The 27,803-nt window shown below is 35.7% G+C and overlaps 1 protein-coding gene across 5 annotated transcripts in view; it reads left to right on the top strand.

Annotated features, from left to right (window-relative positions):
- Nucleotides 1–3,950: 3,950 nt before the first annotated feature.
- The window catches only part of LOC111061896 (coiled-coil domain-containing protein R3HCC1L), a 47,705-nt gene continuing 23,852 nt past the window's right edge, over nt 3,951–27,803 (top strand). For 2 of the 5 annotated variants that reach the window (XM_039425774.1, XM_039425777.1), the window contains exons 1-6: nt 3,951–4,496; nt 5,212–5,367; nt 6,176–6,448; nt 8,021–9,332; nt 11,151–11,391; nt 16,670–16,897. In XM_039425774.1, the coding sequence (XP_039281708.1) occupies nt 6,258–6,448; nt 8,021–9,332; nt 11,151–11,391; nt 16,670–16,897 (1,972 nt within the window). In that variant the 5' untranslated portion in view covers nt 3,951–4,496; nt 5,212–5,367; nt 6,176–6,257. Of the gene's footprint in view, nt 4,497–4,603; nt 4,890–5,211; nt 5,368–6,175; nt 6,449–8,020; nt 9,333–11,150; nt 11,392–16,669; nt 16,898–27,803 lie in introns of those variants that run through there. The other 3 variants (XM_039425775.1, XM_022349593.2, XM_039425776.1) reach the window with 3 other exon arrangements.

The raw sequence follows: 27,803 nt of genomic DNA, 5'->3' as shown, positions 1-27,803 counted from the left end.
AAATTATATTTTATTGCCATCGAGATTTAACAAGAAAAATCAACTTACGCCTAAAATATGCATTTTCCTACAGGTACCTTGGAAAGTGACCTTTTCTGCACTGATTGCAGGCCGCAAAGAACCACTTTTCCGCTCTAGAGCGCAAAGTATTACTTTGCGTAGGTACTCTTAATACTTAGCGTATTATCTTGCAGCTATCCCAATCAGCTGTAGACATTGTTGGCGTGTATTTTGAATGCGGACTTGTTCTATGTATTTTTTTCTGATTTTCAAATAAATAAAAATGAGAACCCATTAAATTATACATTTTGTATATTATTAATTATTCATTATTTCAAATAATTTTTTTTCATTCATAAATTGATTGGTTGAAAAATATTAAATTAAGATTGACACAAAATTATTCAAATTTTCAAATTCATTGGATTAATTCAATTTTTAATTTGAATGAATGATCGATTATTGATTTTCAATTGGATTATCAGGTTTAAAATAAATTAAAGTTGTTATTAATAACAAAATTATACAGACAAACATTTGATGGATTTCAGCCATCATTTTACCCATAATTAACCACTTTTCATATTCGATGGTAACTGTAGGAAAAATTTAATGTGAAACACGTGCGCAAAGTTCCTCTGCTGCACTCAAGAAACCATTCCGCCCTCGCCTATGGCTCGTGCGTAAAAGTTTCTTTCGGTGCAGCAAACTGTCACTTTGCGCACTAGTTGCACAAATAACTATTTTCTGCGTTTTCTAAGCTATTCATACACCTGTATATACATGACAATCTCTAGAACCTTGGAGAAGACAGGTACTATTTGGATGGGTCTATAACTGGAAGGTTCCTCTTTTGAGCCCTTCTTATGAACGGGAACAACTTTGGAGACTTTTAATACATCGGGGAAAACACTCTGTGTAATACACCTGTTTATACAAATGGTCAGTACTGGCACTACAGAGTGAGCAATAGTTTTGAGAAGACAGCTTGATAGACCATAGAAATCTTCACTCTTCGAAACTTTAAGATTATGAACCACTTTAAAAATCATCTCTTGACTCACCTCATGAAAAAAGAATAGACTATTTTGCACTTTATTTACATTATCATTGAGCAATGCACTGGTTGTAATTAATCTATTATTTTCTATTTTTTATTTTTCATAGAAAGGGTAACTTACTATAATTTCATTTTATGAAATGAGCTTCTATATTTGGTTTTGAATAAACAATATATACTTACTAATGTAATCATTGATAAGGTGAGTTTCATTCTAAATGAATATAAATTAAGTTTATTGATGTTGTTATAGAGAGCATTTGCAATAACATTTAGTTATTCAATAACTGAGCTGTTTTATTTACAGTTACCCATAATCTATATAAATAAAAATCGAACCTCAAATTTTGACATTCAATAACTTTTATTATAGAATTTTACAATAACTCTTTGTAGGTATAGAATTTACTGATGATTTAAATAAAAACTCTAATCTATAATAATAATTGAGTTTCACAAACCCCATTACTTTTATTGACAAAGATATGAAGAGTCTATCACAATGAACCTTGCATATTGACTAGCCTTCGTAGTACTGCTGTACTTGATTGTTTATAATGTCGTTTTCACAAAACATTTTGCATTGCGCACTTGGAGTAGATAAGGCTTTATGTAAACTTTAAAGAAGAAATCTTTTTAAAACTCATGTTAGTGACGACCGTTTCGTTGTGTGCTGCATCATCAAACTAAATTATGTTCAAACAGTAGACTCTCAAAATTTGAGGGTTATTGTGGTGGGGGAATTAAACTCAGCTATATCAATGAGTTTTAAAAATACGGTATTTATACTTTAAAGTTTACATTTGTGATATATTCAACGAGTGAAAAAATAATGGATATTCAATAAAGAAAAACAAAAATAATTGATTAAAATAGAAACAAATGAATACGCATAAAATTGTGAACTGTATAAATGTTACAATAATCAAGAATTATTTGAATCATACAAGGATTCAAATAAAAATCTGAAGAACTTATTGGTATTTAATTAACCAGTCCCATGAACACTAAGCAGCGTTCAAAGAAAATTTCATTTTTTTTACTCCATTATTTCAATTTAATCAAGCGTGTTTCAAAAAAACACAGAATATTATTGCGTGGTCACAAAATATGTGGCAAACCTAACACTATTCATACAGTAGCATTTTATAGAAATTTTCATAAAAATCTCTGATGGTGTTAAAAAAAGGCGTGTGAATGATCATTGCCAATAATATAGCTCAAGCCTACAGTATAGGTAATAACCATCAAATTTATGTTAAGTTAGTTTGGTTTGCTTCAGGCAGGATTTATAATATTATGCTGATGCAGTATTTTGTAGATAGAAACACTATTTTGATGACTATATCGTCATGAACGTTAATAATTATTACAGAAATTAAAAAGATTGAATCATTGTTCTTACATTTTCTTGTTTTCAAAGTTATTTTTAAGAAATATCAACACAGTAGGCTATAGATATGATATTTTATTTGAATATTAAGGTACGGTACCCACCACACTAAGTATCGATAAAAAATGTGCTATAAGACAAGAATAGAGCGTATTCAACAATCAAAACTCAAGCATTATTTGCATGTGAAATATATGATTAATTTTAATGTGAAATACTAAAACAATCTTATTCGAAGTGAAGTTCATAATTGGCGGTTAGCGTGTGCAGTGCATGTCATGGTTGGAAACCTTATAAATAGCTAAGGTATTTAACACCAGTTCTGGTGTTTTTTTTTAAATCATAACGAAATAAGAGGTAATTTATTTATTCAAGTGAGTAAATCATTGCTTCATAGTTATTGGTTTTAGTATGAACGATGTCATCGTTGCGTTCACTTGATATTGGGTAGGATATGTGGTTGCAATAAAAATACGTGAAAGATAGACATTCCAACTCTAAATATTATAAAATAGATTTTATCAAGAAAAATAGAATTAAAATCGAATAATTTATTTTCATAATCTGAAAATACATGAAAATAGCTAATCCGTTGGGTTGGTCAAGCTGGTTATCAATGGTCTATTTGGTTTTTCTCTGTATTGAGGTAAAGTCGGCAAAATCGCGTCCACACGTACATTCAATGCTCGCCCGAGGCGCCTTTGAGCACGCCAAAATACCGACAGGGTTCCGGTTCGCCCACATGCCTCAGCGAACAGTGTCCACACGTGCGAATGCAAGCCCATACACGTATGCTCACCCGAGGCAAACGTACGTGTGTACACCGTTTAAAACTATTGCAGTCACAAATAAAAAATCTTTTCTTTATTCATATTCAACCTATTTCATTATTTTCGCTCTCAAAAAGTTAATAATGAACTGCTTAATAAAGGAAAAATAACGCTTCCATGGAATAAGACATACAGTACAGAAATAAAATAGAAATTAAAACTGTGCAATGCATTTTTCCATAAGAGCCAATGAGTTACAAAATGACGATTCCCACAGCAATGCGGGATGCCTATCTTTACCAACTGCCTCACTTTCTTTGTGTTGCTAGTCCATTCCAGTTAGTATAGAGTTCACTGATTACAATGTGAGTTTATGAAATAGAGATGCTTCCCATGTTATTTAAATGGAGTCACTTTTCCTCCCTAGGAAGTTTTTCTGTTTTTTACTACCGAGAGCGAAAAAATGACACTTTAGTATTATGTTTCAGGAAGTAAATTAAGTACTTTAGACAGTAGGTGGAGGAAAAAATAATTTAATTATCTATTATCTTTTGCCCTATCGATGTTGAAAAATCGATCGATGGTCAATCGTTACTATGTATCGAGTTCATTCAATGTGGAATATCTATTGACTATCGACGTTAAAAGAATGATCAATGGCCAATCGAGTTATTGTACTTTCAATTCAATGCCACTCTCGATTCTCCAGTCTTTCAACTCTCGACTTGACCTTATAATATCGACAAATTATCAACCTAGGACATACCTTCCCAGGTTCCAGTGTTAATTTTTTTTTAAAATACGGTATATTATTTTTGGAAATATGAGTTGGACTATTCTGCCTTGCTAACATCTAATAAGTAAATTGATTTTTCAAGGATTTGTGCCTTTGATTTAGCATTATTATAATATTGTAAGTAAGGATCAAATTCTGGTTTGATTTGACAGCTGACTTGAAGAGAAGGAGAATAAGAACTCACAAAATGCTCCTGCAATCAACAAACTCCTTTCTCCTGTATCATTTGTGGAGGTGATTACTATTCTGGTACTCTGGTAGAACAACAAAATACCCTAGCTGCCTAGTGGTTTGGTTATGTTAGATAGGCTATGTAATCACTATCACTGTTTTACTCTTACGTAAAGTGCATTCATCAGTCAAACTGGATTTTAATACGGAAGTAGAAAGATTGTTCCCAGACAAAGACGATTCATTCTTGGAGGTTGTAAGAAAAGACTTGAAACAATTTCTATCAACATCTGAAGAACTTAGACGGTAAGTTCAACACTGCATTAACTGCATTATTTGCTTTTCAAATCAATGTTGATTTACATTTATTTTACGTAAATCTGAATTGTAAACTAACCTTAAAATGATTTTTCAGCGTGTAACATTAGCGTACTGAAATGAATTTGAGTTTTTGGCTCAAGGCTGTTATAGGAAATGTAGTTATAAATAGAATATTAGAACACAAAATCATTGCATGTCTTATTATCATTCTAGTACTGAGACGTGGTCGGAAGCAGTGATTCTTTTTTTAATTAAATGAAAATTGTTTCAAAAATTACCGTGGTGGATAAATATTCTCAAAACAATATTAAAATGTAATATTTTTCTAGATTTGATTACTTAGTTGCAATATGATATTGACAACAGCACTACTTGTTAGTAAGTAATTGAATTAAGTTACTCTTGTTCTCTTTATGTACCGTAGTCTTTTTGACGTGATTGTTTTAAAACCTTTACATTGTTCAGTTGAAAACCTTTACATTTTCAGTACTGTAATTAAATCATACAATTGCAGTGCCAGTTTTAGTTTGAAATCAGCCGTTAACATTTCAAAATCAGTTGAAGTTTGGTAAGGTATTTATGCAATCATGTCTCAATAATGTTGAACATACATAAACTAATATCAGTACGTTTATGCATTCACAGATGCATAAACGTTTTAACTGGAAAAATGCATTGCTCTTTTGTAATATTGTTTCAGAGTATTACTTTTTCCTCCGCTGAACTCACGCAGAAGATTTCTCATTCATAACTTCATACAAGAAAACTTCAAGGAACATAAATTGCGTACATTTTCTGTGGGGCTGGATTCTCAGAGAAGAACAGCTGTTTGCCACAATTCCATTATTAAAATAGGGTTAGTAAAGCATGCTTAGTTAAATAGTGCTTGGAGCATTGTAAGTCTTGTATAGTCTTTCAATTGAGTCACAGTAAATAGGCCCACGTTACTCATAGATACTCAAGCTATACGAATGTGCTTTATCTACTCAAAATACTGTATTAGATTCATATAATAAAAAAAACAATTAAGAGCAATTCGCATTACGCTGAGCCAGCGTGGAAGAATCGGTTATCTTTAAAACTAAATGGATTGATAGAATACTTTATGAAAATTTCAGAAATTGAAAAAAAACGTTTTAAACTACATGAATTATTAAGGATGCTTTTGAGTAATTTACGATTTCTTGTAAAATTATCTTTTGCTGAAAATTCACCGCATTATAACGATTTTTCATCTTACGATGGATGTACCAATGACGTTCTTTATAGCTCCTGATCCACTCAACTGCAATCAATTTTGAATGAAATATCCTATTTAAAACAACGATCACAATATTCAAATTCATGATTTGTGGAGCAAAATAAGGAATGATTGTAAGGTAAACCATGTACCAGGAACTTTAAACCTTGACAGAGTGAAAAATAAAGCAGGATGCGTGAAGGGAAGATGGAAAGGCCTATTATAGGATAGGAAAAACTCTAGGACCAGTCTTTAGAAAAAATGAAAAGACTAAGAAGAATTCAATCATAAATCCTTAATTTCAAGGAGGCTTTTATTCCATTCCTCTGAGAAATCATGACAGAAAATCCTTCACTATTCAATGTGTGACAGCTAACAGGCCTTACAGTACTCATTAATTTTGGACCTCATCGCGTTTTTACAGAAAGCTAGCAGACACATGCGAAAAGAAGCCAACCGTTGTACACAGCCGCCAGAAAAGCTCGTCCGCCATTGTGGGGAGTGAAATGGCGGCGATGGCGACCAATGAGAGCACCACACGCATTCGGCCGTCGCGAGTGGCGCCAAGTTTGAATTTGTACCAGCCGCCGGCCGTACGCGCCGCAGAGCGTCGGCAGACTGAGTCTGCGTCTTTTGCGGCTGGACCGACTGTCAGCGCAACCGCTAATAGGCCACGTGATAACTCCAAGGATGATCGGTGAGATACACAATATTTTTACACTTCTAAGATTACATTTTAGATCTTAATTATTGCATGTAGGCTAAATGTCAAGTTGTGAATTTCTCGACTTTATAGTACTTAGTTTACAAGAGATCGCTGACCAATTTCTAATTTATTTGGCAGGATGATGCCTATGAGCTGTAGGGTTTTCTGCGTGGGTAATGAGACGGATGATGATGGGAGACGAGTGGACGTTATGAGGATTGTCATACTGTAGGCCTACTAGGTGATGTGGGTCAAACTCTTTCAATCAGTTGGTGAGGCTTCTTTTCAAAGAGGCATATCTAAGCTTTCAAGTCAACAAAGGTGTCAATACATCAAACCCAACTGCATAAATAAGTTCCAACTAGTTAGTCAGTACCACAGAACATCTCTACAATACAAGACAGTATCTCTATTCTCTTTGCTATTATTGTAATATATATAAAATGAAATCAAATTTACTGCTTTGCAAAATATGTTTAAAATTAAATACAGATTACGAATATAATATTTTATAATAAGAAATATGTTTTTTCATCTTAATATATATAGGCCTACTAATTCGGCGACACCAGCAAAACCATAGTTTGAGTGCCGGTGACGAGTACCAAAACAGAAAACGATAATATTACTTCCAATAGAAAAATCATAATTTAACATGATAATCTAAATTATAATATTATAACTATACGAAACAATCAAGGTGAAAGTGGGGAAAACCTATATTTATACTGTATGTAAGTCTGATGGCAATACTAGAGAAAACAATAAAATTGTGTTGTGAATTAGGTGAAAAACATTTGATGATTTAATCTAATCTATTATTTTTTAGTACTTGATTTTTAGTGATGCTATCTAAAATTAAATTTTTGTGTAACAGGTTAATCAATTAATTCATTACATAGGGGAACTGCCGCGGCATACTATTAGGTCTGTCCTGGAAACACGGTAATTTGATGGCGATCTGAAATTGTAAGCTGGAATGTATGGAGTGAATGTATTTTTGGATCTATTGATGTAATTATAAAGTATTAATTTTTTATATAGAGTTGTCTCACTGACAGAACCGGGAATTTTTCATAAAGTAAGTAAGGATATTTTTCATAAAGTAAGTAGGGATATCGTCTCGGCCTTTGGAGAGCAGCTTTTAGCATGTGCCTCTGAATCATACGTATTTTATTGAAATGAGTGTCTAAGGCACCCCCCAAACCCTTATACCATACTGAAATATTGATTGGGCATAAGCTGAATAGACCATCATCAATAACTTTAAATCGCGAACACTGCTCAATCTGTAGAATTTATGAACAATATTTATATTTTATTTTTTACACATATTTTGAAATTTGCAAATGAAATTTTGAATAAAAATTTTTAATTAACCGAGGATTGTTATAGGCCTATTTTCAATCATTCTTCAATATTTCATTACGTCAAATTTTCAGTTTGTCAAGTTTTAAAATAGACCCTTTCGGTGCACGGGTTACCTGCTAGTTTTAAATGAATTCATTTTTGGAAAGGCTGCAAAAGATGGATATTTCTATAAGGTTTGATGCTTGATTGCAGGAGGAATAAGCGGCCCGATCAACAGAGGTACGTTCCGAGACCGTTGCGATCCGAATCGAGCAATAATTCTCCTCTGGCAAAGTCAGAGTCAGCCTTTGGTGATGACACTCCCAGGAAAGTTGCTGCTGAAGGACTCTCGAAGGCCTCAACAAAAACCCGTCACTCGGAAATAGGAACAGCATCTAGTAGAATGTCTTTGGTGAAAAACGCAGAAACCAAAATTAATTCAGCACAAAATCCTCCGGAAATCAGTGGCAAAGTTGATGAAACTTGTACAAAACGCGATAAAGTGAGTGAAAAAGTGAGTTCGAGACCGATTTTGATTAGAAAACGGTATTCGGCGCCTGTAGTGTGTGTGCAATCTGAAATTACTTTCGATCAAAATTCATTTGGATTGAATGTGTCTGAAAAACTTGAAAATAACCATAAACAACCGAGTCGACAAAATTCTATAGAAGGATTAAATTCGAACCAAAATCTTGAAAATAATCATAGTTTGCACCGTCGAGAAAATTCTGTGGAAGAATCAAACTCATCTCAAAAAATTGAAATTGATCACTGTTTGTCTAAAGCAGGTTCAGGTGAAGTTTTGAATGTATCATCTGAAAACAAGGAAAATAATTCGATTCTGTTCTCTCAAGAAAATTCAGTGGAAGGATTAAATTTGCCCACAAAATACGAAGAAAAACACAGTTCACCGGTTCACATGTCTCCTAAATCATGTGGGGCCGAGTGTGGTCTCAAACAAGATGAAAGCTCCACTGATTGTTCAATTGTGAGTCAAGTTTCATTGGAAACTGGTGACAGCTGTTCCATTTTCGAAACAGATTCTAATTCGATGACAGAAGATGGCTCGAATCAGGAACGGGCATCAAGTGAAGTCAATTCTGAGAAAATGGTGAAATCTGAAACTATTTCTATAAATAGTGATGTAGGAGGTGATAAAATGGAAGTTGACAACTCAGTTCTGTGTGAACAAGTTGTTCCCAGCATCAATACAGACAATCAATGTCAAGTGTGTCCAGAATTTAAAAACACTAGCTGTGAATCATCTGTTAGTGATGAACTCATTTCGTCAGAAGTAATAAAAACCGACTGTTTAATTATGTCTTCTGAGAAAAATCCGGTTAATGGTTCGAGGTTTTCCAAGTCTTTGGATGAAGATAGATGCTCTGATAATAAATCGGAGAGCGCAGTGCTCCAAGATGCAGCTGAGCAAACTGCTAAACGCATCAAAACTGAGGAATGCGACGACTGGGAAACCCTCTACGACGATGATAGCACGTTGGTGGATCCTGTCATCATTGACGAGGTAATTAAATTGATTTTTATTCAATTTAGGAGGTAACTGAGATTGCTTCTCGTGTTAGTAAATAATCATATTAGGCTAATTGTTTTACCACTTATTCATCCAAGCTAAAATTTTACGATCATTGAATGAAAAACAAGTAGCTTTCGGCGTTAAACTTTTTATTCCCTTATAACTTGACCCTAGAATTTTCTGCTGTTTACAGACAAGGAAAGTAGAGACTAAGAAGGTACTGGTTGCCAGTGCTTGTCATTAACCTACTTCATATTACACCAATTTCCATTTACCAAACATTTTCAAATAATAAGTGACATAATGCAAATATTTTGCCGCCAGTAGCTTACATACCAGCCGCTGTATTAGTCTACATTTACGCATTTGCGGTTGTCACGGCATGATCTCGGCCTTCGTTTACAATCTAAGTATACCGTTTGCCAATTATTTACAGTATTTATCTAGGTTGATTATAAAAGGACTACAACTTTGAAAGCACATAAATATTTATTAAAATTACTTACAGATTCAAGGAAGGTGTCATTTTGTTACAAAGCACTTCAAGTTTGAGGTATGGGTATTATTGTTGAAGGTATGGGTATTATTTTGGTTGGATGTGACTGCCGTTAGTAATGCAACATACATCCCACCGATAATCGATTTCTTGCCGCACTTGTACCAGCATATCAGGCGTAACTTGTGCAACCGCAGCGATCTGATTGTGATCCGATTTCGGAGGTTATTAATTAAGATTGTCTGGTAGAAGCGGAACAAAAATCCATCCTTAATGAAACCCCACAGGAAGAAATCCATCGGTGTTAAATCATGTGAGCGAGGTGGCCATGCAATTGGCCCTGTACGGCCAATCCAGCGAAGTTGAAAGCAATTATCTAGAAAATCCCGAACTTCTCCGTGGAAATGAGGTGGTGCACCGTCATGCTGGAAGGGCACTTGTTCATCTTGTTATGTCTGTCCTTCGATCAATCTTAATGACCTCCGAAATCGGATCATCACTGCGGTTGCAAAAGCTACGCCTGATATTGAGGAAATCGATTATCGGTGGGAAGTATGTTGCATTACCAGCGGCTGTCACATCGAACCAAAATAACACCTACACCTTAAACTTGAGTGTTCTGTAACAAATTAATTTCAATAAATATTTTGTGCTCTCAAAGTTGTAAAGTCCTTTTATAATCACCCTGTATTTAATGTAATACTCCATGTGAGGCCGGCCATTAACGGTACTGCTTGTCCGTATAGACTCTCTGTGCCTTTTGCCGAAGATTCAAAAATTCTGTACAGACAGGCAGAATTGTTGGTGGCTGGTCTTAGAAGGAACATGAGTTTTCTGAAGAAAGATTCACTTTTATTAGAAATAGAATTGTAGGGCACTTGGAAATTTCATTGCAAATGCTTATTTCAAAAATGAATCTCTATAACTCACTAGAAATTGGACTGTATACTTGTATTTACTCTCCTTTACTGATAAAAAGCTACTATAGTACTTATGAGTTCAAGAAAGTACTTGTGACTGGCTGACTATGAGGTATGACATTATAGTTCATATGAATTTGATAGTGTTTAAGACTTGACGTGGTTCATTTCATAACAGTATTCCTAGACAAACATTTTGTTTTTGTTGAAACTGGTTGTATATTGGTGTTACCTTTGTATTCGGTTTTTTCTTATGTATTAAATTGCCCCAGTTACCTATTAAATTTTCACCACTTGTGTGACGCAGTTGTACTTTAATTTTGCTCTTGAATTTTTGTCTTTGTACAATAAAAGTAATGTATTTGTTTATCTATTTTATGTTTGATATTGCAGCTGGGCGAATGTGTGGGGAAAGTGAAGATTACAGCGGCATCTAGCGACTACCGGTCGTACCAGTCGGTGGAGGAGCGCAGCAACAATGGCGAGTGCATTGTGGAGATCTACGGCTTTCCGGCTGAGTTCAAGACAAAGGACCTGATGACCGCCTTTGCAGGCTACCGCAACAAAGCCGGTTTCCACATCAAGTGGGTCGACGACACGCATGCGCTCGCTGTCTTCAACAGTCCTTTTGTTGGTCAGTATGAATAGATGTAGGCACTGGAGAAAGCACTAAGGCAGTCTAATCACTGTGCTGTATAACAGTCGATGATACCAATATCGCTCCAACATTAGACATTTCAATTATGGTGTGCCTCAAGGCCCTCAAGGGACAATATTGGGCCCACTGTTATTCATCTGTTACATCAATTCAATACCACAGGTTAGAGCTAATAGGCTAGAGCTAGGCCCAATATTGGGCCCACTGTTATTCATCTGTTACATCAATTCAATACCACAGGTTAGAGCTAATAGGCTAGAGCTAGGCCCAATATTGGGCCCACTGTTATTCATCTGTTACATCAATTCAATACCACAGGTTAGAGCTAATAGGCTAGAGCTAGGCCCAATATTGGGCCCACTGTTATTCATCTGTTACATCAATTCAATACCACAGGTTAGAGCTAATAGGCTAGAGCTAGGCCCAATATTGGGCCCACTGTTATTCATCTGTTACATCAATTCAATACCACAGGTTAGAGCTAATAGGCTAGAGCTAGGCCCAATATTGGGCCCACTGTTATTCATCTGTTACATCAATTCAATACCACAGGTTAGAGCTACTATGCAAGACCAGGGTTCTATTTGATTTTGTTGGGTTGCTTATAAATCAAGCCACCCAAACAAAGGAATCAATGATTCCCAAACAAGGTCCAGGTGCAAGACTCCAATCAGAATGTCAATCGACCTTTCAGAATAGTATCAACTGAAGATTATTTTAAAAGGCCAGACACAAACGTAACGTTTCACGAATCACACTTTACGACCGAATGGCGAATCTGCAAGAGCACACGAACATGATTTCATCAGTCGGATCTATATGAAGTGATGGCAACAAGACGCAATTGTCTTGTCCTTGGATTGCCTTCTTTTGAACGTCAACAACAGTACATAATGTGCTGAAATACTGAAAACAGTACAGCAAACGCAACAGATTGAAGCTCTATAGTGGAATTTTTTCAAAACTTAACCTCAAACTAAGACGACCGGGGCTCAGTTACACCGGAATCATTAAACTTTCAACTGTTTCGAAACGCTGGCTTCGAACCTATCAACAGTCTATTCGAAGATGTGTGGTGAACCTTTATGTTAGTGGCTGGCCAACTTTGTAACTTTTGTAACGAAACGTACTGATCAGCGAGATGACCTTGGCTGATATTTGATTGATGATAATCAGATGTCATCTCGTCGTTCAGTAAACTGTATACGTCAATAGAACCATAGAAATGATATCCATATTATTTTAGTCAACCATATCACGCTATTATTTTGGCCCTAATTATGCACTTGAGTTTTACATCGAAAACTGAATTGAATTGAAATATTGAACAACGAACCTCTTTGGCTAATAAGCGGCAAATTCAAATACTCAAATCCATCACGCAATAATAAATATATAATGCATATACAGAGTAGCTTGACAGTCACTGTCATTACCCTTTATAAAGCTTAGGTAACATGGCCTCAGGAAAGTGACTATGTTTTTCGAATTTTAGGCCATACTTCCTCTGGGCCAACCATTATAGTCAGTTGTGGGCTAAGTTAATCTTCTTCTCTTCTTCTTCTCTATATATATCTATAAAAGGCTAAGCCCCGACAGACTGAAATCACACCACAGCCCAAACTACTGAGCCTAAAAACTTGAAATTTTGCACAATTGTTTATGGTAGCCTCAATACATCCACTAAGAAAGGATTTTCAGAAATTTGCCCCCCTGAGGGAGCTGGTGCCCCCCAAAAATGTTGTACTTTTTAACCGCTCATTCCACAGCAAAGTCATGAGGAACGTTTTTGTTCAGCTACGAAAAATAATTAGATCTATGCAGAAAAATTCCGATCAGGAGTTTAGGGATGTTCAGGAGAGGGCTTTTTTCGAAATTTTTAATGTAAAATCACACTACAGCTAAAACTGATTGGCCTAAAAACTTGAAACTTTGCACAAATATTCTTCAAACATGCTAGTCGCGCACTAAGAACGGATTTTGAGATATTTTGCCTCTAAGGATTTCAAAGGATGAAAAAGGATCCTATTAAGTAAGGTTATGAACATGGTAAGGTGAACGCCATATGGAACTGAGATAATTGACACATGATATTCTAACATATGTTGTAATCATTCGAAAGCTTCAAATAATCTTATCAATCAGCTGATCTAATTAATTTTTCGTAAATCGAGAGCGCGAGTACCTATTCTGTGGCGCGAGCTTGCCACGTGTGTGTTTCATTGTTGTATTCTTGGCCAGTTCGGTTTACGCCTAGAGACAGCCTTCGGTTAACAGAGCACAGTGATTTTCTTTGGTTAGGAGTTTGTTGATAATTCTTTTTTTAAATTCAAATTCTATTGCCATCAAAAATCACATTGAAAACTTTCTTAATAGACAACAAGATTACAAAAAAAAAAATGTCGAACATATATACCTACATTAAATGTATAGGTATACATTTTATTTGTAGCACAGCCAGAAAAAGGCACACCTTAGCCGTGAGTTCATTCAATATAACTTATATATTTTTTGTTAATATTTTGTGAATGAAAAGTACGAGTTGATGAGAGATGTGAATAATTCCTTATATTTGATCCAAATGGTTATTCATATTGTAGTAGTAGGGGTCACTGCAATCAAAAGTTTTTTATTCTGTAGCTAATAAATTTCATAGGTATTTATGAATTGAATTGAATTACTAAAATGTATTAATTTATTGATTGTTCATAATGTATCCAGTGTCCATAGTGGAAGTGATTATTGGTGACAAAATTAATGGCTTACTGGTCCCTCATAGAATTTATAGTATTCCTGGTGATTGAGCCTTAATAATAAAGCTTTATTTACAACTAGCCTACCAAAGGTCAATTCACTTTATTTGGTGAGTGAACGATGAGATCGGTGAGTGAACGTGGCTCTGAACGAAGTACTGTTTTGTCGTTGAACGATGCATTGACTCACATGCAGCGCTAGATTATTTGGAATTGAAATCGGCCATTAAGGGGACAGCCTGGAAGATTATTACATACTAAAGATCTTAAAGATTTTTGTGATCTATAATATTACAAAAAATATATATTATATAATATCTCGCGCTAAAATACCTCAATGGAACCTTTAATTTCAAGTAAGAGCTAACATTGGGAAGGCCTAGGTATTGTGCGTTTATACCTCTTCTAAGGTCTTTGGCCTAACTGATAAGAACAAAAATACGTCATATCCGGTTCGTTCACTGATCAGTTAATCGTACTTTTCCACCGATGGAAAAGAACGTAAATCGAGTAGCTGAACGTAAACAGACATGGCTGAATACGAGGGTTGTTTGCAAATAATGGACTCCATTATAATGTATTTGGGAGCAGAGGAATGCATGATTACATAAATTCAATAACATTTAAAATATTCTACAAATCATTTAAAACTACTCCAATCACCTGATGGTTTTCCATTTTAATTGATTACAATGAAATAGGTTAAGTTCTAGTTTTGTTTACAAAATATAATCAACAGGGGAAACATCTGTCAGTCATGACTCATGAGCAACCGTTCAGCCACAGAATACACACAGGATGGAAGGTATCAATCTAACCAAGATTTGAGTGCACCAAGACCACGACACATGACTGCATCATCTTGTTAGAAATTAAAACTACTATGCTGTATTACAATGCTACACTTTCTTTCAAGATGGAGGATTATGGCGTCAAGATACTAGCCGACTTTCCATTCTGTGGTTTATTATACGTGTTTATTATAAAGCTGGTAACTTCAGATTGATGCTCAATCATATCATCATAATATGATCTTGAATCATGATCATCTTTCCGTTCTTTGGTAGCCACTCTGTCGACAATTTCGAAAACATATGTCTGTAAAATGGATTAATAAATAATTATTATTATCCCCCCTATTAAAATTTCTCTTCAGAAACCATCCCCATATTCACACATAACACATAAATATTCACACAACATATTCCTAAAGTTTCATGCCGTTATGTCAAGTAGTTTTCAAGTCTATAGGGAACAAACAAACATACAAACACACAAACAGACATTCATTTTTATGTATATAGATTTACATTCGGCTCAAACAAAAGTCTCTCTAAATTGAGGTAGAATGATAAGGTTGACAATTTTCAGTTTTGTTTTTTTAACATTCTTTTTCCAAATAATTTTCAAACATTTCATGTAGTAACCTACTATTGTGTTTGAGACACTTCTGGCGCTATCATAGTTTCACCACTATTCTGTTCCACAGTCCTATCTCTTGCAGTCGTTTTAACTATAATTATATATAATAAAGTAAAGAGCTGGCTTAAACACGTACGGGATAGGAAAATTATGTTTGACGCATCATCGTCATCATCACGTCTAAGCTACTGGACTGAAACTAACTTGCAATTTTGCATGTAGATTCTTAATTAACCAAGGATGGTTATAGGCCTATTTTCAATTCTTCGAAATTTCATTACGTCAAGTTTTCAGTTTGTCAAGTCTTAAAATAGATCCTTGCGGAGCACGGGTTTCTGCTAGTAGACAGAATAAACTGTTAATAGACTGTTGCTCCTATAACGTTGGGTTGTGGGAGCTGAGAGACAATGTAAACAAACATGCGCGTGTGAGTGTGGATCTTGAGGAGCGTACAGACTGTACGCAACGAACACAAGCATTTCTCTTTCGATCAGTTGATGCAATGCTTATTGTATCTGTATCAAATTGTTTCTGTACAAATATTATTTATTTGATCAGCAAACAATACAATAGTCAGAAAAGATAGAAAAAACAGACTACAAATACAATAATTATAATAAGAATAGCATCAGCTGATGAGAAAAGAAATTCGCGTGTTCATGGCACATAAGTCTGTACTCACCTTAAGAGCAGTAAGACCCATTCACAGTAGCCACCTAACACCTATCACAGTACGTGGTGATTCAGTGTGATAGAAAGCATTATGACCTGGTATTTCGAGTCCAACAATTAACAGCGGTTATGAGTAATCACTTATTTACGCATACAAACGAAAACTCTTTGTTATTGTTGGCTCCCCTTTTGACAAATCAACCATATTATGTGATTCATCTCATGATTACGGTTACAGAAAAGTGAATATTATTCACTAATGACTAAATGATGATTGGCTTAATGATTATTGACACTATTCCTATGTATCTGTACATGATACATAGATATAGAAATAGATAGATACATAGAAATAAATATTCTCTCAATTCAATTGGATTGAATGTGAATGTGCGGTTTGGTTTCAGCGGATGAAGTGTTGAGCTGTTCGCTGCCGTTTGTGAAAACGCGGCCGCTGCGACTGGGCGTGCCGGAGTCGCGAGCCAAGGCACGCAGCCTGGTGCTGCCACCAGCCGTGCGACCCAAGACGTGTCCGGCACTCGCCAAGCGACTCGTGTCGGGCGCACTCGGTCTGCGACTGCAGCACGACAAGAAGGCGCGTGAACACGAGCGACTCCTGCTCAAGGAAGCTAGAGGTATTCAACATGTTTTCACTCTATTTGTGTTATGTGTTCATGAATGCTTTCAATTCGAATTTAATTTTCCAAAAGTTTTGATACAAATAGACAGAATACAACAATGCACAAATATATGTATATACTAGTAATCAAATTCCTATACAGTGAGTCTCTGCGAAGAGTATAAATACAAGCTAATCATAGGCTACTGTTCAATCACGAGCCAACCTTTTACAGTAGAACCCAGATAATCCGGACGCAAGGTCGGAAAACCGAAAATTACAGAATATCAAATGAACTAGCTTATTCACAGCATAATATACATCAATCAAGAAAATATCCAACGCTACGGTCGGAATAACTGATAAGCCGGATTAGCGTGGTTCCATTGTAATCATAATTTGTTTCACAATACCACGTGGACTTATTTTGTACATTCATTTATACATTTTATGATACATAAATAAAATGCATGATTAGAAAAGGATATGTTTTAACATATAAACTCATGGGTATGTTTTAAGATTATTAGTGCGCGCATTGTTACAGTGAGTATCACTCTATAGTTTGAGTTTTAATTATTCACTGCATGAAATGTATGCGTTTTTATTGGGAAATGAGCGTACAGCAAACGCATAATGGGCTGATTCAGATTTCTGGTGTGGACTGTACATTTTACTCACGAGAACTTGTTGTCAGGCGTTGTGGTAAGTTAGAAATAATCTTGAGGGTTTAACATAATTATAATATACCTATAATAGTCGCTGTTTTGCTTCGACGTTGCAGGTGTTGTGATTGTTCTTAGCTTTGGCGCTCAGTTTGAATTTAAGATGAATAAACCAACCCATGACAACTCGTCGTATGCGAGAGAATTTGATTCGTGACGCAAAACTGAAACTCAATAATTTGAATATTGATCTTCTTAACAATGATGTTATAGACTAAGACGCAGTAAGTTTCAGGGGGACCCTGTCAATCATTGCTGACAATTTTTCTAATGATGCCATTGTCGATTTGCTTCCTGACATAATGGAGTATTAAACAAATTAGACAACTAAATTTCAGTCAACAATGAACTGAATGGTGATTTGACGAAGCTAACGGAGGAGAAGTCCTGACAAAACTCCTGGAGGCCGAAAAGAATAGGAGACAGGATTGTTTTGAAGTCTCATTACTTTATGAGGAGAGTGCAGAGGATGAAATTAAGTCATTGACATCACGCATAAAGAGTCTTGAGGAGTCCAGAAGCCGTTTAAATGAAGAAATTAAAAATAAAAATGCTATAATAGACATTATTTAGACAGAAAACAATAATTTTCTGAAAAATAATAATCTGATGATCTTGTAACTATCAAGTGTGATGACTTTATCATTCCTAGTAATCTAGTCAGGAAACGACAAACCAATCAAAGGAAGGCGGATTTGTTGGATATCTCTAATTTATTCTCGGAGCTTTCTTCAACCGAGTTACTAATGCCTGCTTTTGAGTCTTCAGCTCACAAATTTCAAGTCAAGGCACTGGTCCATAAATCTGCCACACCAATTGACAAACGAAAGACTTTTCCTTCTAGAATTACCAAAAGTGCAAGCTTGAATATGAAGAAGAAGAAGAACAGATTGACGATACTGGCCAATAGTCACGGTAAATTTCTTAGTAAATACCTTGGCAGCCTGGAGAACAGTTATGATGTTTTCGTATACACAAAGCCTGGAGCAAAGCTACAACATATTGTGCAAGATGGACTTGAATTTGTTGAAGATTTCTCCAGGGATGATATTGTAATTGTAATGGCCGGAACCAATGACCTTCATTGTGATGAATCTTATCAGTTAACTCTCTCACGTGGAATAGATAATATTCTAGCGTCGCATCTAAAAACAAACATATTGGTCTGCGGTGTTCCATATAGTTATGATGATCCAGCACTAAATGTAAATATAGGTCATTCTAATGCGTCCTTAAAAGCAGTGAGAAGCTAAAAAGGGGGACTTGAACTGTACTACAGTGATGTGAACACTTCTCTGAGAAGGTCTCATTTTACCAGACATGGTCTTCACCTCAATCGACGTGGTAAAAATACTTTGACAATCACTTAACAGGGTTCATTAAGCAATCTATTTGTGATTATTCTGTGACTGACATGAAAGAAGCTTTGATGAGTGAAACTATCTTTGATAGCCCCAGAGCAGCAGTTTCACCAGTTATAAAACCTTTTCTTGCTTCTCCCATTCACGCTCGGGTATCTCTGCCTTCAGATTGTCCAGAGACTCCTATAACTATATCTCCTGCCCACATTCCGTCCCATGAAATGAATTCTACAACTATCAGACGCCCACAAGTCACTAAATGAGAATAATTTTTTAGACATTTCTCTTCCATCCCTGTTTCTGAACACAACAATTTGAATTCTCACAATCATTGTTCACAATTATTAATCACTCAATATTGCAATATTGTTAGCGTTGGCGCTTCTCGCAACAGAAATCTCAATTGTTCTAGGCAAACAAAAATTCATGATAAGTCAGCTGCGAAATATAAATTGTACTCAGGATTCAAGCCAGCTAATAGTAAAAATTATTAATGATGAGGTGAGTCTTTTATCTTGGAATGTCCAGGGCCTGAGCAATAAAATTGACTATTTAGAATTAATCGCTAATGAGAATAAGTCAACTACAATAGCGATTAGTGAGCATTGGATGAATGAGGAGGATGTTGGGTTTGTCAATTTTTGTCATTTTAAACGGGCTTCATCCTTTTGCAGATCGAATCACATTCATGGTGTAAGTGCAATTTTTATTAAAAATGATATAGAACAGGGTGTCCACGCGGCGGGAAAACCGGGAATTGTACGTGAATTTCATTTGGGCGGGAAATGTACGGGAATTTCGTCGAAATACGGGAATTTTTTGACACTTTCGTCAACTAGCTAATTGTTTATTAATTAAGAACAGAGTTGCAATTTAGCCAGTGGATAAGTGGTATATTAGTGATGGATGATGCAGGTTGGTATATCGATGTGGCATTTTATAAATATAGTGTATCGATACGGCGTTTTATCGGTGCATGTATTGATAGATTCTATCGGAACGAGGAGGTTTCTTTCAATATTCATTATTAAGGTATGTTCATTTATGCCGAACCGAACCTTGAACAGCGCAGCGAAACGTGCACTTCGCTGCGCAGCGCGCCGTGCAGCGAACCGCTCAGCGAATTCAAACAATAAAATGCTGTCAAGTGGTGAATCTTTTTCAATTTTAATAATGAAACATCTATACTGTTGATTTATTTTACTAATTTCGGCTTCAAATCATCGGTTTCCGTAGTGTCAATGATATCTGAAATAATTTCAAGACATAATAATGTTCCAATCACTTATTTTTTTTCCAAACATGATTAGAATATTAATTGATTTGGATTCTCTTATAAATTCTTGTGAATCAATAATTGATCATCCATTGAATCGATAATATATGTACTGATTTATATAATTTTCTCATGACGTGGCCTAGACAAATTGTAATTATTTGTCTTTGGCAATGAATGGATTTTGATTTGATTTGATAGGTACTAAATAAATAAAAACCAATTGGAGAATTCAATCAAACAGGCTCTAGGATATTATAATTTATTTGGTAACAAAATTATTAAGGGCCGGTTTCTGAGCTCGGGATCTATAAGTTGTGGACTTACAGAGTCCACGACTCAAATAAGCTCTCGGGTTTAAATCAACTTTCTGAGTCACGGGTTTATGTTCTAAACTCCAGGGTCTATTGAGTTCTCGACTTATTTGAGTCCAGGACTTTAAGGCAGTAAACATGAGGCAAATTCTCAATATTTTGCTGTTGTATTGTTGGCATTAGGCCTATAGCAAAACAGCTGATTGCAGCGGGATAATTCAAATGCTCTCCAAACTGTTTTGTGACAATTATTTTGTGAAAGTACGTTTCGATTTCTTTGTATTGTGCAGATCTATAAATTCAAGCAAAACCTAACCTTTTGAAATATGAATAAAAAATAAGGATTTCATTTTATGTTATGCTATTATCCATCATTGATCCTTGTCATTGATTTTGGAATAAAAAATTTTGTATGTTTAAAAAAAAAACTGGAATAATAATTTATTATTGTTATAATTATTATGTTGAATATGCCATTGATTAATAATATTCACATTGGGAGATGTGATGATGGCCATTCCAAGGCAATCCTTGTATTATTTTCCTTGAACATTTTTAGGTTGTCACAGTCGTAAAATGAGGTTAGATTTTTACGCATATTTCTGATACAATTTTATTCCAAAATGAACTTGCAAACTATAAATGATGAATTTAGATGGACTAATCCAAATAATTTAGGTATTCCATGATATCTATTTGGCTTTTTATCTACTCTAAAACAATAACTGAATTGTGTTTGCTCAGTTAAGTCTAGAACTTGAATTTAAACCCTACCCCAGTCGAGGGTTTAAAATCTCGCTGTTTCAAGTCCTTGACTTAACGATTTTTAATAAATCCTTGACTCGGAAAGAGGCGAGAATCTAATTTAAGTCCTGGACTTATAAGACCTTCACTCAGAAAGCGAAATTATAAACTCCAGGGTCTAACATGATCTCTAAACTCCAGAGTCTATTTAAGTCCTCAACTACGTTAACGCTCTGACTCGGAAAGCCAATTTTCTGACTCCAGAGTTTAAAGCCAGTTAAAGTCTAGAACTTAGCTAAATCCCGAGCTCGGAAACCGGCCCTTAGAGTAGTAGTAATAATCTATCACGAAAAATTAATATTATCCACCTTGCTTAACCGGTATAAGATACGCCTATTCCACCCCCTAGGTTATCTAATATTTGCGAAGTATTGCTACGATGCGGACTAGCTACAACCGGATATGGGTCGGGGTCAGTAGCCGTACTGACTGGTGGAGATACCGGACCTACACTTCTCCCCCTACCCTGATTCTTTACCCTCTGTTTCTGTCGCGAGGTATTTAATTTCAAGGAAAGGTGTTTGCCCGTGCCGTTGCTGGCCGATTCGGCCCTCGGCCTTTGAGATTCAGGGTGGGTGTTAGATAGGATTAAGATAACCCTATACAGAGAGACAGATCTGACTTATCAGATCCCTACAAATAATTCTATTTATAACGGTAGTACGCAGTCTGAACCAACGGCGGGCAGACTGGATCTGCGAGCACGGAAAGAGGTTTTTCTATGGGGTTTAAGGTAAGAGCTATAGGGTAAAGGTATGATGGATCTATGGAGTTGTTAGTGGTATTTAAGATATAGTTAAATAGGGTACAGGGTATGAGGTTATAGGGTATACGGTATACGGTATAGGGTACAGAGAATCAATAATAAGATTATTATTCTCCACAGTAAACAGATGTTTGTTCAATAATCCGCAATCTGACAATTGCGCTCCATCGATCATCAAATTGATCCTGCTAGCCCAATACGGAATATAAGTTTTCAATATAGGATATTTAAGATTCACTATATAGGGTTTTAGGTGTAGGATTTCTGAATCTGAGCCTGTAGCTGCGAAAGGATCTTTAGCAATTCTGTGACTGCTAACCAGGATTTCAGCGCCAGTCCAACAACTGCGCGACGGTTATTAAGGGGTAAACTGGGACAGCCCTTAAGGGAATTTAAATCACTCTCAATCGTCCGAAACGCTTTTAAATTTATAGTCAGTTTGTCGACTATTATGAGAGGATAGAAACAATCTTCACAGATACAATCTGTGAAATAATATCTGGAAGACAACAGTATATCGTCAGGGTAGGAAAGGATTTTTCCAGGATTTTCCACAAGAAAAATATCGAGTCAGAGACTAATTCAGGAAAAGATTTCAATGGGCTTTTCCAAGCAATTGCCAGTCTGAGGACTACAACAAAAACGATCTCTAATTTGCAACTGAGATCACGGGAAAATTCGTGAATTTTCCACAGGGAAATCCAGCAAATAATAAATAATAAAAATAAATAAATTACAAAATAACAAATAGTGAGTAGGTTTTTGATTTTGTATTCAAATTTTTTAAATAAGTGCAATATTTCTAAAGTTTTTTAATTTATTGTGATACATTCTGTAATTCATTTAGAGTATAAAATCAACCTTCAAAATTCAAAATTTTAAATCATCATTCTTGGACCGAAAATCAAGTGACGAAGCAGTGTGTGATTACATAACCTTATCTTTTGGACAACATTAACATTTTATCAAAATTTTTGGAGAGAAATAGTACAGGCTCAGCCTAGTTTTTCCTCCAATGTCATAATTGTATTATGATTATTATGATTATTTTATACAATAAACGAATTTATACAATTAATTATACAGCAAATAATATTTGCTATTAAAGGGGTAAGGTTTCTAGGAATTTTAGAAAGGATTTGTGGGTCTGAAAAACCGCGACTAGGACGATCTCGAATCTGGAACTGAGATCAGGAAGGATTTTAGTACAGGAAAAGTTGGGAGAAAGTAAGAGGAAGCTTGTCGCAGTCTGATGACTTCGACCGGGAAGTTCTCAAGCTATACCTGAGAGCTGGAAGGATTTTAGAATAGGAAAAATTAGGAGAAAGTAAGAGGAAGTTTGTTGCAGTCTGATGACTTCGACCGGGAAGTTCTCAAGCTATACCTGAGAGCTGGAAGGATTTTAGAATATGAAAAGTTAAGAGAAAGTAAGGGAAAGGATGTCGCAGTCTGTTAACTTCGACAGGTACGAACTCAAGCTGCACCTGAGTCCTGAAGGAAAAAGATTGGGATTTTCCTACTAGGAATTATAGCTAGTCCGAAACTGCTATGCAAAATAAATACAGGGGCCACTCTACAATATGAAAACTATGCAAGGGAAATTTAATCTTTAAATTTAAGGCCACCTTACTACAGAGGAAACGCATATAAGTGACCAGTCCTAACATACAGTTACCTGAATCGCCGTGGATCCAAATATGGAGAATTACGAACCGATTCCCAATTCCCGTATTATAATCAAAACCGTCGTGAAGCGACAGAGTAGAGACTTATAAATTAAGAACTCTAAAATAACCCGCTACAATCCGCGAACGATGCGGAACCTACCGTTATCAAACCGAAAAGAGCCTAGTTAAATTTCCCACTCAACTGTTTGTAGCACAAACTTAAGATACCTCTAGGTTTCTAAACCAAGGATAACTCGCTCACCCCCAGTGATACGAGTTGGGAGAAATAACTGTCAAGAAAGAAAATCCCCAAGGAAGATCTAGCTTCGAGTTGTCCGGAACTAGCCCTACAATATTCTATTCTAACAAACCCAGAATAGAATAATTTCCTAGTAATAAACTAGTACCGGGAACGCTGTAAGGAGAGGAGATCGCGACCCGTTCACACGCTCGACTACCGAACAACTGACTATACTACAAGGTAAGAAAATCCCCCAGGAAAATCTACCTTCGATCATGGGGAGGTATAAGCCCTGAAAGAGCAACACATTGGATGAAAATCTGTTATTTCAACAATTACACACTTTCAAGAGCGAATATCTCGGGAACTGTTGGGACTATCACAAAATTCCATTGAACAAAAAGTGTAGAGAATTTATCAAGCTTCATTTTTGAATAGTTATTTCAGTCGGTTGAACGCAATGTTCTCTAGATATGAGCGTGGAAGCAAAACGCTGCAAAATGCAACTTTTAAACCACCCTCATCCCCTTAGCACATGAGTTAAGAATGGGGACTTTTGATATGTTCTCCTCCTAACTAGTCTTAACAAAGCTGCAAAGTAAAAAAATTTGTTCAAAAGATACCCTTTTGACAAATTCCTTTGTCAATTGGTTTATTGTTGCAAAAATTGGGATTTCACACTCAACACTGACCTGCTACAAAAGGTGTAGGGAAATTCGTAAAAGCGTGAAATTATACATCAAATTGAAGAGAATTTAATGCCTTATAAGCTCATAATCAGCATGGATTTTTTCCGTCGATTATTAAAATGTTATAAGAGCTAAAATTGGTGGCAAACGTGTTTTTTCCACAAATGTCACAACTTCAAGAACGGATATCTCGAAAACTAGTGGAGATATAAAAAAGTTGTAGAATATTTTGGGAAATTATGTAAGCTTTAATTTGATATATGACTGTCAAGTCCTTAGGATAGATAGTTTTTGAGTTTTATGCGAGAAACCAAAAAATGGTACCTTTAAACCACCCCCACCCCCTTAGCACAGGGGGTAGGGATGGGGACTTTTGATATGTTTACCTCCTAACTGCCCTAAACAGAACTGCGGCGTCAAAAATTGTCTTCCCAACTTTTCCCCCTATAATCTTTCCTTGACTGGACTATTAGTGCAGGATAACATTATATAAATTGGATCAGTTTGAGAGACAACTTTCAATAGTAAAGGGGGAAATAATTAATATTTGAATCAGTGCAGAATAGCATTATATGAATTGAATTCAGTTTGATAGACAACTTTCAGATAGTAAAGGGGGAAATAATTGAATAAAACATGATAATAACGAATTGATGAATGCCTAGAATTAAAATATTTCGACTACAACATTTTCTGTCTTGATCCAGTTCTCAATTTTCGTTTTAAGTGCTTTAGAGAGTTTTATTTTTATAAAATGTTCTGGAATAATATTTATTAGTTTATTTACTATGTAGTTGAATTGTCTTCTACATGTATTTAAGTCAGTTCGAGGAACAATATATCTGTTTGCAGATCTGAAAATATAATTAGTTTGATGCAGTGTAAAGGTATCTGTATGATTGCTGATATATTTAATTAGATTTCTAATATATAGCTGTCTGACTGTCATAACTAAAAATTCCAGAAAAAGTTGGTGACTAGGGTATCGTCTGGGCACTCTAGGCTGCCGTGAGAATACCCTTTTGATAACATTCAATTTTTTTAAATGTGCATTGAAAGCGCCACCCAACACTCAAATTCCATACTGGAAGACTGACTGAGCATATGCTAGGTATACCATTTTACTTAGACCTTTGTCTTTGAGTAAGCTCAAATTATAAAATGTGTGGATCATGAATTTCATTTTGCTACACATACTATTTATATGCTCATTCCATCTTAAATGTGGGTCCAGAGTGACACCGAAATACTTTGTTTTGGTCACGCTTTCTAAAACGGGACAAGAGCAAGCCGGTTGATTACGATTGCTACCGTTCATGACATACAAGCAATTTACATTGTGTACTCTTTCTGCATCTAATTGAAGTCTGATATCATCGGGTTGAGTACTTGAGTTTGGTGAGAAAGTCATATAAATGCTCTTCGAGTAATTCAGTGTCAACGCATTTCTAACAAGCCACACTCTCACACCAGAGAGTCCGATGTTGGTCAAGGATATCACGTTGTCCCATGAAGTCTCCCGTAAAATCCAATGCAGTATCATCAGCATAAGACAAAACTCTACATCCCTTGATATGAAGACTCAATAGATCATTTATACAAACTAAAAATGAAATTGGAGAAAGAACTGTACCCTGGGGTAAGCCGAATTCTGTTAAAGTTTCAATTCTGTAACAAGTGTCAATTCAGCTGTTCCACACCTTTAACAGAGGGGATGAAGATGCGCACTTACGCTATGTTTAACTTCTAAGTAGTCCTACTTGAACTGCAAAGTCAAATATTGTGTTCCAGATACCCCCTTCAAATGTCATTGTGAAATGATCAATTGTTGAAGCATTGAAAATTCAACCCCCTACATCAAAGCTGCTGTAACAATGAGGGAAAAACTTCAAATAGTGAAACAATACTTCAAATTGAAGAGAATTTGATACTCCACAAACCTACAATGAGCTTTGATTTTTACAATGCATTGTTGGAGAGCTATAAGCCCTGAAAGCGCCAAAAATTTGATAAAAACAAGTTATTCCAACAATTCCACACTTTCAAGACCGGATTTCTCGAAAACTGTTGGAAATATAACAAAACTCCACTTAACAGGAATTGTAGAGAATTTATCAAATTTCATTTTAGAGCAGTCATCTTGGTTGAACGCATTGTTGCCAAGATATAAGCGTGGAAGCAGAAGCTAAAGAATGCAACATTTGAATCACCATCATCCCTTCAACAAATGGTGTAGTGATGGGGAATGGCTAGTGGGACCGCGAACGGTTCGGAGAACTGCGCGGCGGTTGTTCAACAGCTGTTAAAATTTGATTTGATTTGATTAAATTTTCTCCCTGGAGACTCTTTAAAGAGTATAGGAAATCGTCAAGGACTATTTGTAAAAAAAAGGAATACATATAAACATATATACATCACATTCCACAATGTACATTACAATTTAATCCTCCCAAAAGCCTCATTCTCCATCCATAAATTCTTGAATACTGTAGTAAACTCCGTTTGCTAAATATTTTCTCAATAGCTTTTTGAAAACATCCTTATTCTCATTTTCTCTCAAAGCTGACGGCAGTTTACTCATAAATTTCATACCCATATAAGAAGGCTTATTTTCATACTGAGCTGTCCTGTGGTATTGTGCAGAAAATTTACTCTTATTTCTGGTGTCATAATTATGTATGTCACAGTTTCTTATAAATTTGTTATCTCTTATATACATGATCACTTCGAAAATGTACAGTGCAGGCACAGTTAGTAGTCCTAGATCTTTAAAATACTCTCTACAGGACTCTAATGGCTTAAGACCTTTAATCGCTTTCACAGCTCTCTTTTGCATTCTAAAGATTCTATCTAAATTTTTGATACTGGAGCCCCCCCAAACCAATATTGCATACCGAATATGGAGCATATGGAGCATACCCATATGAAGCATATGGCTAATGTTCGCTGCAGGGCGGATTGTACGATTCGCTACGCTGTTCGAGGTTCGGTTCGGCATGTGTGGAAATACCTTTATATCCATTTAAGGTATAGTTCCGTATCTGGTGTAGGTATTATCGATGTTGAAATTATTGATAGT

The sequence above is a fragment of the Nilaparvata lugens genome, chromosome 4 (genome assembly GCF_014356525.2).
Source record: "Nilaparvata lugens isolate BPH chromosome 4, ASM1435652v1, whole genome shotgun sequence".
Taxonomy (NCBI): domain Eukaryota; kingdom Metazoa; phylum Arthropoda; class Insecta; order Hemiptera; family Delphacidae; genus Nilaparvata; species Nilaparvata lugens.
This window is presented reverse-complemented; position numbering and strand designations above follow the sequence as displayed.